Source organism: Peromyscus maniculatus, chromosome 3 (assembly GCF_049852395.1).
Source record: "Peromyscus maniculatus bairdii isolate BWxNUB_F1_BW_parent chromosome 3, HU_Pman_BW_mat_3.1, whole genome shotgun sequence".
NCBI lineage: Eukaryota > Metazoa > Chordata > Mammalia > Rodentia > Cricetidae > Peromyscus > Peromyscus maniculatus.
The window spans coordinates 154,739,374-154,755,866 of NC_134854.1; the positions used below are offsets into that span (position 1 = coordinate 154,739,374).

The following is a 16,493-nucleotide window of genomic DNA, read 5'->3' on the forward strand; positions in this document are numbered from 1 at the left end:
AGTTCAATGTTCATCCTTTAGACTCCGAGCACTTTGTTTCAGTAACAGGAAGAGTTAATGATTATCTGACTGAAATGCAAGACATGATAGATTGCCATTTACTTATATGCATGATAAGTGCCCCTGATTCTGACTGAGCTGTCCCCAACAACATAAGCATTATCTTGAAAGGTTTATTTTTCTCTTTAAAAATGTACTTACAGCCGGGCGGTGGTGGCGCACGCCTTTAATCCCAGCACTCGGGAGGCAGAGCCAGGCGGATCTCTGTGAGTTTGAGGCCAGCCTGGGCTACCAAGTGAGCTCCAGGAAAGGCGCAAAGCTACGCAGAGAAACCCTGTCTCGAAAAACCAAAAAAAAAAAAAAAATGTACTTACATGTTTGTTTTTTTTTAAGTTACTTAAACTGGGCCAAAATTCTGGAATCATTTCTATCATTGTTTTTGCTTAGGCTCTAGAATCCAGACGCCTCACATTAATATATAATTTTAAAATATATTCAATAGGTAATCAACACCTGCTAAGTTCAAAGCACACTAGCTTAAAAACAGTTCAACTTTAGCAGAGGAGTGCTAGACACATGTAAAAAGCAGGAGACTAATGACTGCTACAGCGGCAGAGCAACGTTAGCTAAGGTCATCCCACAGGTCAGCCCTGACAGCGACAGAGGTAGCAGCTCAAGACCCTAACAGGACGGCAGGTCAGGCATGTTACAGGAGAGACTCCCATCAGTCTCCACCACTCAAGCTCCTGCGGTTGAGAAGTTCACAGTGAGTCTTCTCATTCAACTCCGCTGCTATATTTGTGAAATTATCTTAATCCGTAATGGGATAATAGAGAACACACATACAAGCACAGGTGACTGGAAGAACAGACTGCGGACTGTGTGAAAACAAACACATTCACAGTGCCTAACAAGGAGGTACCTCACACCACACTAACAGAGGTATGCGTGTAGATGTCACTCTGAGAAAAGCTGGTCCACAGAAAGTGAAATTGTCACCAACAGTTAATACAGGGGAAACCTAACAACAAAAACACCCTTCTTTTTAAATAGACTGTTTCTAACCAGAGCACATTTAAATGTTTTACTCAAAAAATATACATAAAATGATTTCACACTGTGATATTGTATGCTGCAAGGATACAAAACTAATTTACAAGAATATAACGGATTTGTGATTTTGTTAAGCATTGTCTATATGTGTTGTGAAAAGACACTTTAATGAACATTAAAACAATCATGGAAGACCAAGAATATGGCTAACTTTTGATTATGCAAAAACAGCCTCAACTTAAAAGCTCAGCCAAATGGTGGTGAACAAACATAGTAGATGTACTGAAATCAATCCCTCGTTGAGTGAGTTCCAGGTAGTCAGTTCCTCAGGTTAAAAAGCTTGACTGAACCATGGCTCTTGGCAGAACGGCCTACTGCTGCTGGGCGGGCAGCAAGGTGAAAGCGGCCAGTGTTACCAGGCCCTGGGACAGAGGCGTGGGCTCTTACAGCTCCACAGCGTCCTGCAATAAACACTCATCCCCTACAGCAGCCGCACTCCAAATGGATTGTACAACTATCTACTTTCCTTAAGAAAACTGTTAGATTCCTAGAGAAAACAAAGCCCTTTGTCCAAAGTTAGTACTGTAATTTTTTTTTTCTTTTATGGTTTCTTAACTTGTTGGCCCTCAAATGTTAGTTAATCTGAAGGCGATTTGGCTACTTCCAAGTTTGCCACTCTGAGATGGTATTATGTTCTTCTTTTTCTTTAGTTTTTGGTATCAGTAAAACCCAGACACTCCCGGTCAGTGATGCCTCTGTAATCCCTGCTTCCTTTGTGCTCAGTCACTTCACTGGGTTTAAGGCATGCTTTGTGTATTTAGTTTGCAAAAATAAAACTTTTAGTACAAATTTATATTTTATACAAACTTCTATGGCACAAGCAGCAAACCTGCTCTTTTAAGAAAATATATAAATATCCTTTTCTTCTGTACAAATATCTCCAGTACCCCACCCACTTTATAATGTTAACTGTACAGGGTCTGCCTCACTCTTCTTTATAGCTCCCTCCCCCCCTCCAGATCTCAACCAGATGTGTATTTACATTTCCCGGTGGAGGCAGTCAGAGGAGGAGGGCCCCTCCTCAGGAGGAGTCCGTGCAGGGGGAGGGGGGTGGTGGGTAGAGGTGGTGGGAGTAACTCCTCTCAGTATATGGAGAAGGGGGGCAGCTTTCATAGTTCTCCTCTGCTGACAAGTACTGGCTTCGGGGTGTGGGTGGTGGGGGCACAGGTTCTGAGTCATAGTTCAAGTCACTGGTGTAGCCCTTGGCTGTCGCCACTGAGGTCATTCTCCGGCTGGGGGCATAGTCACTGTCACAGACGTCAGTGCTGCAGGGCGTAGTGGGCGGTGCAAAGTGCCGGTAGCTGTAAGGCCTGTAGCTGGTCCAAGGAAAAATAAAGAGAAGTGCAGTTAGCTTTATGGAAGAATAGTCTGTATCAGGAATCAGAAACAGAATAAATTTAGTCTGACAGCTATGAGCTACTGCAGTTCAGATTTGTATGGATGGGTAGCCCTTGCCTGGCATGTGCAGTAAGGCCATGGGTTTAATCCCCATGCCACCTCCACAACCAAAAAGCCACTGCCTTTAACTGGCATAGATGAAGAGGCAACAGTACACTAACAAAGGAAGACCTTTGCAAGTAAATTGCATGGAGTGAAAATGGATGGTGTTGGAGAGCAGAGAGGACCTCGATCAAGCCCCAAATGCGCTCTTCTACCCTGAGGTAAATTTAAGTGTATGTGCTGTACACAAGGCCCTGGGTTTGACCCCCCAAAACCGTATTAAAAAAAATAAAAGAATAAAAACAAACCAACTCAAGAGTTTTATTATTGACGTGCTTTGGAAAACTTCTATTTTTCCTCCAGTGCTGGGGACTGAACCCAGGGCCTTGCCCACACAGAGCAAGCGGTCTACTGCTCAATTCCAGCCTTGGCCCGCCTGTTACACACCTCACACTCAGATCTCAGCAGTTTGTTTCCACAGCTTTACAGTGTGTGGAAATGGGTCTTCACACAGTCTGCTCTTGCTCAACAGGCTTTTGTCATTTCATAATTTTCCTGATAGGTAAGTTCATGATGTCTGAAGACTTCATTTCTTTTAAAAGTAAAATATTACACAATCCAGGCTGAACTTCCAGCCAGATCAAAGGGAAACTATTCTACTTGCAAGTAGGAGTTTTGATTTCTGTGTGGTCAGGAATCGTGTCCTAAGTGCAGTTTCAACTGAATATCAAAACGATCAATTTTAAATGCCCAGAGGGTCAGTGAACTTCCTAACACAGTGTAAGAGTTTAATACATGTCTACACTTGTTTATTTATCTTTACAAATAATCTATAATTATAACATGGCTATCTAAGAAAAGCGATCTGAAGAGGAACACACTCATGAAGATAAGAGCTGACCTCAAACACTGGCTTGTCCGTGTATGTTCCCCACAACTTTGATTCTACGTATTGCCAAGCTTATCTTATTTCATACTTATCCTAAAGATCCATGCATAAACTGTCCTAAAAAACAGTGACTGTAAGACAAGGGGCAGAGTAACCGACGAGGCTCCGTCAACATCCCAGTGACACAGAGCCCACGCCTCCTGCGGGCACTCGGCCTGGCCCCAGCAGCAGCTTCCCGGGACTTCTACCCCAGTGCTCACAGGACATTATCGTAGCACTTTTGCCTTTTCGTTCCACCTTTCTGTCCAAACAGGTGCCAGAGTCTAGGGAGATTTTCTGAATTAAAATGTAAAAGGCTGAAAACATCTAGTCTCATAATGAAGAAGAAGAAACAGGAAGTTGTTTGACAAAATTCTGTTAAATCTCAGCTTAGGCAAAATCACGGCAACTGACAGTTCGACAGAGATTTGGAGTCTATTTAAACGTGGGAAACGATTTAAAGCAGTTGTGTACTTTGCCTAATGTTTTATTCAAGCTGAATTAAGTAAGTTTTTTAAAATGAATTTCTACGTTCTGGTCTTGTTTTTAAGTTTTCAGGCCTCTGCTTTGTTTTGGCATTTTAGAACAAAACTATGGCATGAAAAGAAATCCTACAATAATTCATGGAAATGGTCGTGTTGGAGCCAACCCTCTCTCAGTCCTAACTGATTTGGGTAGGCGGTTCCCATTTTATTTCCATCACTGCAAAGTCAGACCAGGTCAAGCTGACTGAAAGGAAACATCATCCAAATGCTAACAGGCACTGAGGACCACAGGCACAGCACGCAGGCTTCTGCCGGCCTTTGAACAGGATGGAAGAGTGAGGTACACACGACAGTAACAGACATACTCAACACACTCACAACTGGCACAGAGGCATCATTTCCTGTTGTGACTTACAAATATGCTTCATTCCCTTTAGTGAGACTTGTTTATTCCATGCAACTAACTACATAGCAAATCTTTCTTTCCAGGTCACAGTGACCCTTGTAAACGCGGGCCAACCTCCTCCTGATTTCTTTCGTGTCTGTGCTCCACATTCCCGCTGCCTGCCAGCTCTCACGAATCTGACCTGTCTTGCCCAGTCCTCAACTGCAGCACTCTAGGAACCAGCTGTGTGACTCTCTTAAACCCTGTCTCAAAAAACCAAAAACATAAAATGAAAAAAGAAAGGATTCGGGGGTGGGGGGAGGGGGGGTGGACAACGTCAAGTCTTGTTGAGACAAGAATCCTGGTCTGTCTTGGTGATTATGGTCTGTTCATTTGAGGCTTAGTGTGTTCACGAACGGAACAGGGAAAGGTGTCTTACCTGTAGGACCTGTGTGTGGAAGGACTGTTGGAAGAATAACCAAATTCCATGGTATAATGAGATCGCTCTGTGGCAGGCGATGGTGGTGGGTTCAAAATCTGAGAGGAAAGCAATGAAAATATTTAACTAACAATAACTTTCCATAGATATTATATAAAGAACACCTTTATCTTTGTGTCTGTGCTTTTCCATTACACTATTAGCATATTCTTTTCAAAACAGCCACCTCAACAGCACTTCATGACTGTGGCTCCCACTTCCTAGGCCACAAGTTCTTTATCCCCAACAAGTGGTGACAAAAACCTGTCGCCTAGGACACTGGCTTGCTTGGCACCACCAGGCTCTAATTTTTGAAGTGCAATTTTTCTATGTTTGTAGGAAAATTATTAATTTAAGAGGAATTCTAATGTGTTTCCTCTTTATATATGTAGGTACAAGAGCATGTGTGCATGCATGCAACCGCAGGCCAAAGGAAACCATAAATGTCATCCTCAGGACACTGCGCATCTCCTTTAAGGCAGGCTCTCATTAGCCTGGAGTTCGATAACTAGTCTAGACTGGCTGGCCAGTGCGCTCCAGGGATCCTCCTGTCTGTACTCTGCAGTTTCAAGATTATAAGCCAGGTCCAGCTTTTGATCTTGGTGCTGGGGATGGAACTCAGGTCCTCTTACCTGCGAGACAAGTATTTTACAACTGAACTATCTCCCCAGCTACATGGTTCTTCTCTTAGCAGGTTATGAAATAAAGGTCCTAAGTCTGTTTCGTACCTTAGTAGTTTAAATGATGAAATTATTACAATGCTTTCAACTATGTTTATTATTACACAGCAAACTTCAAAGATTTACAAGCACGGGGCAGTGGTGGTCAATTCTCCATTGACTCCTATGTACTTAAATCCTACATTAACAACTATTCTTACATTACCATTACTGAGTGTTCACATTTAAATGACTTAATCTGACATGCTATGTATTTTAACAGTGAAAGAAAAACAAAGCAAAAGCAGACTGCTTACTGCAGGGAAGTAAGTGCCTTTGGTGCTTGAAGAACTGCTTGATGATGCTCCTGTGACGTGTGCTCGATCGTAGGGAGGCCCACTACTTCCCCCCATAATACTGAGGGAACTAATCATTGATTTACCTCGAGACATTCCTAAAGGAGATAAAAATGAAAGATTAGTAACATCTATAAAAATATATGAAATAACTAATCAACACTGAAGTCACAAGCAGCCCAACTAAAACATCTTTTGTCCTTTTCTTCTAATAATAGCCGTAAAGAGTTCATGAAAAAGGAACCAAATGTTGAAATGAATGGTTCCATTGAGAACTGGCTTTGAGTAAGACCAAGCCACTCCCACCTGGTCCAGTCCGAGGAAACAGGGCCCTTCGGAGTACGAGGTTTTCATGGAAGACTTGAGGATTAAGACTGTGAACCAGGGCAGATTAAGCCAACAGATGAGCTCCAAAGAAAGCAAAGCCTTTTAAAGACATGAGCCAATGCACAGAAGGCTCTCGGATACCTCTGGACTCAAAACTGCTAATGCTAAAGAAAACCTTCTATTTGTTCCAAGTAGGTTTCCATTTCTACTTACTGGAAATAGGGATGGCAACAAGGAAGCATCATTTACCAGCTTAAATATTACGGCTGTTTACTTGAGAGTCACACCATACTGATTCCTATTTTCAGAGCTCAGGCATCTCCTCCATATTCATTAAAAGGCAACATTCTTCTCACCAAAGGTACCACAAAACACTGGAAAAAGCTTGACTGCCCAGGAACAATATGGCCTCCCAGTGGTAGAACTCTAGCATTTGGCCACACCTTAACCCAGCCTGCACCACTGTCACCAGGTCAGATCAGGAGAAGGCAGAGGGAAGAATGTGCCTTCCCTGTCAACCAGCTATTTCCAAATCCTTGTCTGCGGAAAGTAACCGATCCTTTATTGCTAGACTCAATCGCCTCAGGGTCCCTGAGTGGTGACATTAAATTGTAGGTGTTCACCAAAGCACTTGGTGACCTGCTTTTAATATAGTGCAGCCCTACAAGCACTCAGAGGCCTGAAGCTGCAGACCTAACTGAGTCTTTCTGCACAGAGAGACAGTGTATAAACGTTAAAACAACAACAGAAAAACCCATCACTCTCACAAGTTCTTAAACCCAAAGTAATCTAGTTTGTAATCCTAGGAATGTCCTTTTTCCACAATGGAAATTCAGTAATTTTTTTAGAACTTAAAATTGGACAAAACCAGATTTTCACAAACCAGTCTTTACTTACCTGGAAGAGATCCCGACAGAGAGCCTGGGTGAGGAACATAACCGAGGGGCACAGAAGCTGGGCCATGAACCACATAGTCATTGGTCATAGTCTCCCCATCTCCCTTCATACGAGGACACAGCATCCTTTGGCAGATAAAGTATATGGTTCCAGACACAAATATGGTGACAATTACTCCAATAACTGAACCAACTGTGTTGGTGGCCTGTGGTGCTGGCTCTTCAGTTGGATCTAAAATGGAAAATACTATAGTTATCCAATGGAAAAACAACTGTACATTCAAAATAGCAACAAAAGAATACAAAAGTAAAAACTATATGTTGATGAATCAAACATTTATTTATAGTTTATATAAATAAATATATAATAATTATATATCATGCCACATAAAAATATGAATTAAATGGCATCATTTAATTTAAATAAATTTAAAGAAGCTGCTTAAATGAAGACAACAGACCAGGAAGCATCACAGTAAATTTCAGGCCAGAAGGGACAGACCTAGAGAAGTCATCAAATGTTCTCTGTGGAACAGTGAAGAAGCCAAAAGCAGCCTGGAACTAGTGCCACTTAGGTCCAGTGAAGGACGTCTGTAAACTGCAGATGAGTCAAGGCACTTAGATCCAACCTCTCCTGTCCTCAGGCCCCCTGGCTACCTGAGAGCAAGGATACATGCAGGTCTCTAATTCGATGACTAGAGGACTCCCAGAGGAAGGCCAGAGTGCTGGAGAAGGATCCTGCCCAGGACACCCACCTTCTGGATTCCTGGCTACTTGAGCCTTTAAGAAGCAGAAGGCATGAATGGAAAGAACAAGAAATGGGCTATCAAATTTAGTGCCCGTCTATTATTCAGAAGGAAAATTCTTCCATTCTGACTAGTTAACCCATGCATAATCTCATAATGAAGACTTCTTAAAACACTTTCTGCTTCTTGCTACTCAAATCTCCCATCCATGTAGCTAAACTCATCTCTACTAGGAAAATAAATGAGTGACAATGGCAGCACTAAGTTGCCTTGTGCCATCAGGTCCTAGTTCAGTCTGTGGAATCCGAAGCATATGCTCTCTTTAGTCTTTGCTAGCTACCATCACCTCTGTATTCTCTTCTAGTACCTTGGTATTCCTTTCCAATGCCAACATTCAAGAAAGAATAATTCTTTCTTGACATTCCTGCTCCACACTGCTGGTCTCTGGGTCACACTGCTGATGTCAGGCTTCCTCCCTCAGCACTGCAGGGAAATTCAAGAGACTCTTCATCTCACACTTTCTACAAGGGCAACAGAGTGGGCTCCTGTTTTCTTTTAAACAGTTTCTGCTCACTATGGAAGACACCACTCTCCTAGTTTTACTATTTGTTTGTTTATTTTATTTATTTATGTTTGTTTGTTTGTTTTTGAACAGTGTATCACTTAGTCCAGCCTGGCTTCAATCCTGCTATGTAGCTGAAGTTGAATGGGGTCCTGAGTGTGCATGACCATGCCCCCACCCTATTTACTAGCTCTGATTATCCTTGCTGTCAATTAATTGTGCATGCTTCCCTGAGTTATTACTATCTACTTGCTTCCTCCTCTACTCTGGAGATTTCACCCACTGCCATAGCTTTAATTACCATCGATAATCTAAAGAGTGCCAAAAATTTCCTGAGCCATAGTCAATCAACTTCCCAACAACATTAATGGGATAGTCCATAATCACCTTTAATGTAACATATCCCAAACTGAACTCACCATTATCACCACCTCTCCCAGATCCAGAGGTAACACAGATAATAAACAGGGTAGACCAATTAAGAACAATAAATACTGGCATGGCCGTGGCAAGCTGAAAAGTGCATGCCTGTGAAAGCCATTTAAATTTAAAACAAAGACAGCAAATAGCACTGCATTAACCAAGCATTACAGCTCACACCAGGACATGTTATGGTACTTCAGTGTTTAGTTCCTGCTGCATATCCTGGTTAATGACTCCAGTCATGCTGTGAGGTACCTGTGGGTCAACTGAAAATTGCCAACTGTATCTAAGTGGCTACCAACCCTTGTCTTTGTAATAACTGAAAGCCAGCCTTGCTTTCCCAGCCGTACTGCACCTCTTGATCTAGATCATCTTCAGTCAGAGCCACAAAAGCCTCCTGAGCATTTCAATCACAGACTGCAAATCATTAGTAGATGGGGAAAACAATTGAGTGGGTTGCAACCAGCATTTAAAAATGAAGGAAACAAAAATCAGACATCGTCTACTTCATGTGCATAAAAGCTTATTGCATGACACCTGCTTCTCTACAATATGCTTCTCATCTTTATACTTCTCTTGATGTGGTCCAAAGAAATATGAAAACAAACAGCCTATTAGATGGCCCTACCTATAATCATATCACCTCCAACACATTTTATAGCTCTTGCTTTCATATTCCCACCCTAGCCTTTTCTTAGACATGTCAGTGATTCTGAACCGTGAGTGGAGCATCACCTCCATGATACTACTATTCTCTCTTGGTGACACACTGAAGACACAGCTAATGCAGCAATCCCATTTACATACAGCAGTTCCAGAAAGATGACTGGTTTCACACCTGCCTGACTCTAAACATAATGCAGCATCTCTACTTATCTGTAGAATCAACACTTTCATTCATAAACATCTGATCTCAAGCATCATTTGTCTAGGAAGCTTCCTAGATCTTCATTCCTAAAAAGTTGGTTGCCTCCTCCTTTATGCTACCACTTATGTGGCTCTGTTGTAACTCTGCACTAGTGAGTTCAAGATGAGCCTGGGGAGGGAGGCGGGCTAGCTCAGAGGGAAACAAGGAAGAAGAGAGGCAGACAAGCAGTCATGGAGGCAATGAGGGAGAGAGGGTGGCAAGAAAGGAGGGAAAAGAAAGCATTTTAACTCTAGACCCCGAGAAACTGGTAGAAACACTTCAAGAAAACAGTTAAACAGTAATGTTCAGAATGAAGTTCAGATCAGCAATTAATTTCCATGCATCTAAATTACCTGAGAATTTTGTGACTTGAGTTGTGGCAGGGCAATGTTTATTTGGTGTTTTACTATCTCTGTGCACAAAGAAACTACTGACCTTAAACAATTACTAAACGGAAAACGGAAAATACCTCTGGTGCAAATAATAACTAGTATATGTGTTCTACCTGGAAATCTGGATTGTAAGTAAACTACAGAAAGAAAAGGAAAAGGTATTTTTCAAACTCCCTTGAGAACCACTGACAAGGCTCCCTTCCTACTTACAACAGTCCAGCTCGTCAGACTTGTCACTGCAGTCCACACTGTGGTCGCACTTCTTGTGTTTTCCGACGCACTGTCCGTTGGCACAGCGGAACTGATCAATTAAACAAAGCACTAGAAAAAATACACAGTTTTATTTTTATCACAGTGTGAAGACAAATTCTATTAAGAGTCAAATGCTTTCTAAGTACAATCTAAAAACAAATCAGGCGTAGACACAAAGCAAGTTCCATTCTCTAAGGATTCTGGTTGGTAGAAAGAAATTTCATGCTTTTTTCTTAAATTTTTATTTTACTTAATTTTTGGTGCCATTTCTCAATCATCAGAGCTCACTGGTGTGGTTTTTGTGGTCTGAGTACGTTTGCTCCCCCAAAGGTTCGTATGTTGGAGGCCTGGTTCTTAGGGTAGAAGGCCACAATGGAGGTAGAGGGAACCTAGTGGGAGGTAACTGGACCTCTTTTTCAGAATGTGTGAGGGAGCTCTCCATGTACCCTGGGTCAGTTCTTGAGAAAAACTGTTGCTATAAAAGAGCAAGCCTGGGACTGGAGAGATGACTCAATGGTTAAGAGCACTGGCAGCTCTTCCAGAGGACCCGAGTTCACTTCTCAGCACCCACATAGAGGCTCACAATAACTAATTCCAAGGGATCTGACACCCTCTTCTGGCCCTCCTCAGGGCACGCAGGCATTCATGCAGGCATAACACCCACATTTTTAAAAGAACAAGAAGCCTGACACCACCTCCTCTCACCCTGGCTTCCTACTGAGATGCGCCCATAATCTCCCAAGTGCTGCCGTCTGCCCTGAGGTTGTCACAGAGACCAACGAAAGCCACCGCACCCTTGGAGCAGACAGATTTCTAAGACTGCCAGCTAACAAATCATGACAGAGACTCATCAATTACGAATGTTCAGCCTTAGTTTAGGCTTGTTTCTGGCTAGCTTTTTTAACTTAAATTAACCTGTTTCTCTTCATCTACGTTTTGCCTCGGGGCTGTTTACCTTTCTTTCATTCTGTATGTCCTACTCCGGGTCTGGCTAACTGGCTGGTCCCAAGCATCTCCCTTTCTTTCTGCCTCATTCTCTCCCCAGTCCACTCTTCCTGAGCCTAGATTCCTCCTCCTACTTATTCTCTCTGCCCAACAGCCCCACCTATCCCTTTACTGCCTAGCTATTGGCTGTTCAGTTTTTTATTAGACCAATCAGGTGCAAAAAAGCAACACATCTTTACATCATTAAACAAATACAGCAGAAACAAATATAACACACCTTTACATACTTAAGGTAAATTTCTGCAACATAAACAAATGTAACACAACTTTATATAAAGTAAATTTCTGCAACATAAACAAATGTAACACAACTTTATATAAAGTAAATTTCTGCAACATAAACAAACGTAATACAACTTTACATAGTAAAATAATATTCCACAACATGCCCTTGACATTGCAAAACTGTCATCTAAATAAACCTCTTTTCTTTATAAAAATGCCCACTGTGGTGGTTTGAATGAGTAATACCCCATCACAGGCTCACATATTTAAATGCTTGGTCCTCAGTGGGCAGAGCTGTTTTGGTACATCACTGGGGATGGGCTTCCTGAGTTTAGAGTCTCACCCACTTCCAGTTCACCCCCTCTGCTTGGTATCCTAAGGTAGAAGATGTGATCTTCCAGCTTCCCTGCCTTCACAGACTCTCCCTCTGGAAACTTTAAGCCAAAATAAACTGTTTATTCTTTAAGACACCCCTGGTCATGATGTTTTTAATCATAGCCAAAAGGTAAAAAAGACATTCACCACCAGGACATTTCAATAAAGTAGCAAAATTAGCACATTAATTTGCAGAGACATTACACATATGAAATGGTTCAAATAATTAGCAACATGTATAATGTTCATGCCATAAATATAAAACCCAAATCTATTAAGGGGAAAAAAACCCCACTGAATTTCAAATAACTTGATGCAAAGACACTCTAAACCAACACTGAGGACTTCCTGATACCTTCACAGTTCTTCTCATCAGATTTATCCTGGCAGTTTGCATCACCATTGCATCGAAGGACGCCATCAATACACTGCCCACTGGCACACTGGAACTGAGACTCTGAGCACACGGGACAGTTGAGTTCGTCACTGTGGTCTTCACATTCAGTAAAACCATCACAGCGCCAAGCCACAGGGATACAGTCAATGTCCCCAGTGAAACAAGTGAACTGCTGAGGAGAACACGTTGGAGGTTCTTCAAATGAACAAGGGAGGAAGGACAGAAAGAACAGTGGTCACACAGAAGCACGAACACTTATAGCCAAGTGGAGCTCATTAAAAAAAACACACACATCTTACAATAAAAAGGATTTCTAACCTACTTCATCTAATCAGTCGTTCAGATACAGCAACCTATAAAAACACTGACATTTTCTCATAATTAAAGTTTGAATAGCACTAAAATATCTGCAACTCACTCTGATCTCACACCACACAAGAATAATCATTATGACTACCAACTTCCAAATATTTTAAAGTTAGCCTAGAATGAACACTTTTTTCTAGCTCCGAGGTTCTCAAAAGCCTGTTTACCACCCCCTGAAGATCCCTATTACTTCTTTTTTCTGGGTTCAATGAGTGAATGTCAGAACACCATCCAAGAATGGAGTCCTGTGAGGAGAATTCTGAGTGCTTGTGAGAAAACTCCAAGAAAACAAGACAACAGTCTTGTAACTTCAGTTTCTTCAAAAATATGAAATTGTTCCTGAATGTGTTTTTGTGCCCCTTCGGGTATAACAGACAAGAGTTGGTTTACTTCAGATTATTCATTACAACTGGCTATTGTTATTCGTTTAGATGCCTCTCCGGAAAAACATGTTTCTGCCATGTACAGCTTGCTCACACACATCGCTTGCCCGCCATGAGTGGCCTTGTCCTCGTGACTGTACACTTTATTTAGGTAACCCTCAGATTATGAATTGTCTTGATGCTCTGAATCAAGTTGGCTATTGCACGAGACTTTAGTCCACCTCGTCTATCAGCTCCATCCTCCCAGGTCCCCCTGCCAGTCAGAGCAGTAAGCAGGTGAGGGCTGTTGATAATCATTCTGAAGTGGTGTTTGCAATTTTCACATCTGCACGGATACTACAGAAGAAAGAACTGTAGGTAAAGCTACAGGGACTTAGTACACTCAAGGCAGTTGTACCACAGTAGTAGTCCCTATATGCCACACAAAACCACAGCTTTAATGAACAAAAAACGCCAGTTTCTCTTAGAAATACTTATGGTGGAAGCTGGTCTTGAGAGCACATGCCTGTGATTTCCTGTACCCTTTGGAGGTACAGGAAAGGCAATCAGGAGTTAAAGGTCATCCTTGGCCACACAGTGAGTTTGAGAACAGCCTAGACTACATAAGATACTGTCTTTTAAGAAAAAAAAAAATATTCATGATAAGAAAAATGTTCTTAAAAAAAAAATCAAGTCTTGAGTTTATTATTGTTTGAAAGGTTGAGGTATACATTAATTTTACACTGCACATCTAACCAGAATAGGGTTTTTTTTTTTTTGGTTTTTCGAGACAGGGTTTCTCTGTGTAGCTTTGCGCCTTTCCTGGATCTCGCTCTGTAGACCAGGCTGGCCTCAAACTCACCGAGATCCGCCTGCCTCTTGCCTCCCAAGTGCTGGGATTAAAGAAGTGCACCACCACCTCCCAGCTTAACCAGGATAGTTTTTAACAGGCAAGCATCTGTTCACATTTTAAACATAAATCAAAGTGGAATATTGTTTTTATCTGAAAGAATGACCTACAAGGAAATTGTACTTACACTCAGGTATTTGGCAGGAATTAAAACAAAAAAACTGAACGAGCCTATTACTTAACAAATAAAAAAAATAAATAAATAAGCCAAACAAAAACAATGGCTGGTTTTGTAGCTGATCATAAAACTGGAACTTGGGATCAGAGACTCAAGTTCTGGAAAATCTGAATGTACTCAACACTGAACACCTACAGTTTAGCAACACGCACAGATTCTTCTCGTGAGGTGATGTTAATAAATTAATAAATGTAAGCTTTGATACTGCATAATGAAATAGGTCAAAATCTGAAGATCTAAGTTTTTTTTTTTTTCTCTTTTTTTTTTTTTTGGAGACAGGGTTTGTCTGTGTAGCTTTGCACCTTTCCTGGAACTCGATTTGGAGACCAGGCTGGCCTCGAACTCACAGAGATCCACCTGCCTCTGCCTCTCAAGTGCTGGGATTAAAGGCGTGCGCCACCACCGCCCGGCCTCTTTTTTTTTTTTTTTTTTTTAAAGATTCATTTATTTATTATGTATACAGCATATATGACTGCAGGCCAGAAGAGGACACGAGATCTCATTACAGATGGTTGTGAGCTACCATGTGGTTGCTGAGAATTGAACTCAGGACCTCTGGAAGAGCAGTCAGTGCTCTTAACCTCTGAGCCAACTTTCCAGCCCCTAAGATTTCATTTTATTTTCTATGTATGAGTGAGTGCCTGCACGTATGTATGTGCACAGGGACCCAAGTGCATTTGACCAATAAGTAAGAGGATATTATACAAGAAGATACACATGTATGTGTAATAGCACAAGCACACAGAAGCAAAATGAAAGAGAACTCACCAGAGTGGACATCAATCAACCTCTAAAAAGTCAGATAAAACCAGAGAGCAAGTTGGGAAGAAATACAACACAGGATGGATAGGTAAGCCAAGTTCAAATGAAATTGTGTTTGAAAAGTTGGACAGAAGTTTAGATTTATGCTTCATTTACTTCTATTGTGGAACCAATGTAAGTTAAAGACCGCATATAACATGCGTGGAAGTTTTATTAAAAATTAAATATCAACAGTTCCTCAGAGGAGAGTAACTGCAGTGTTACATAATGAACTATGACTCAGCAACAAAAAAGTGCTGACACATTTGATATATTATTGGATCTCAAAAATACATTATGTAAGAGAATCTAAACCGCAAAAGATTTACATGCCATGATTCCACTGATAATATTTGAGAAACGAACTCTGTATCGAGCTACAGTCTGAAGAGTAGGTGCCTCTACTACATAGAGCTGCCGGCTAAGAACCCGAGGGCTCCTTCCTCTTCCCCATTTCCTTCTGTCCCTCTGCTTCCTCCTCTCCCTTCTCTCTTGCAGTGGAGGATTGAGACAAGTTCCCACTGAACAGCCCAGTCCAGATTCTAACTCGTTCTGTGGCCCAGTGCGGGATTACAGGAGTGCATCACTGTGCACAGTCCAACACTTTCCTCTGTGACTGCTCTGGCCTTTCCTACCCTGCCTACTTGCTCATTCCTTTGTGTTGCTGTTGTTATTTTGAAAAAGGACCTCACACTGCCCAGGCTGACCTCCACCTCCCGAGCATACCACCTTTAAGAGTACTTTCTTAACAGCAACATTCCACAGCTTGAGTCAGGTGACCACACAGCTGTACACTTTTCTAAAGCTTGCTATTCATTTTATATACAAATAAAAAAGTCACTTTATCAGCAAAAAATTAAGCCCCTTTAAAAGACATCTTCTAACTGGAAGATAAGGTCATGATTCAGTTTTATGTTATTAACGCCATGAGAAATTTCTTCAGGATGTGTTTTTAAAGCAAGTCTAGTGCTCTATACAGAAACACATTTTTTTAAAAAATTGTAATAAAATATATGTAACAAAATTTTACTAATTTAACCATACAAAGGTATTCTAGTTCAATTGTATTAAATATGCCTATATTATTGTGCAAGGTTTGATTTTGTCTTAATTTATTTGTTCTAATAGTTTCCCCCTTTTTAGACAATGTCTCTCTAAGTTGTCTGAGCTTCTCTGTGGGAACTACAAGCGCACACCTCCATGCCCAGCAATGCTTCCCGCTTTCCCTCTCTGTATTTCAAATTCTAGGGCTTAAGTTTTCTGTGTACTTTGGGTCTCTGAAGAGGAACACCCTAGTATCCCACAGCAGTCAGTTCCTTCAGGAAGAAGCGATTCTGATTTTCAGTCACACAAAGTAGCTCCTCCTGACGTAACATCATGGAATCATGGAATGTTACTTTTTGGGTCTGGATCTCCTGGTGAACAAACTTCTGAGATTCAGTACTATGGTCAAGTGCACACCATGCGTGCTTCCGTGTTCTCATACGCATGCACTACCTTCAACTTCAGGCTCCTGCAATCAAAG

The 16,493-nt window shown here is 41.5% G+C and overlaps 1 protein-coding gene across 2 annotated transcripts in view; it reads right to left on the reverse strand.

Annotated features, from left to right (window-relative positions):
- Window positions 1-360: 360 nt before the first annotated feature.
- Lrp6 (LDL receptor related protein 6) overlaps window positions 361-16,493 on the reverse strand; it is a 126,853-nt gene continuing 110,720 nt past the window's right edge. For both annotated transcript variants that reach the window (XM_076568087.1, XM_076568088.1), the window contains 6 exons: window positions 12,310-12,546; window positions 10,308-10,418; window positions 7,069-7,299; window positions 5,806-5,942; window positions 4,791-4,888; window positions 361-2,429 (listed from right to left, as the gene is read on the reverse strand). In XM_076568087.1, coding sequence (XP_076424202.1) covers window positions 2,135-2,429; window positions 4,791-4,888; window positions 5,806-5,942; window positions 7,069-7,299; window positions 10,308-10,418; window positions 12,310-12,546 — 1,109 coding nt within the window. In that variant the 3' untranslated portion in view covers window positions 361-2,134. The remainder of the gene's footprint in view (window positions 2,430-4,790; window positions 4,889-5,805; window positions 5,943-7,068; window positions 7,300-10,307; window positions 10,419-12,309; window positions 12,547-16,493) is intronic.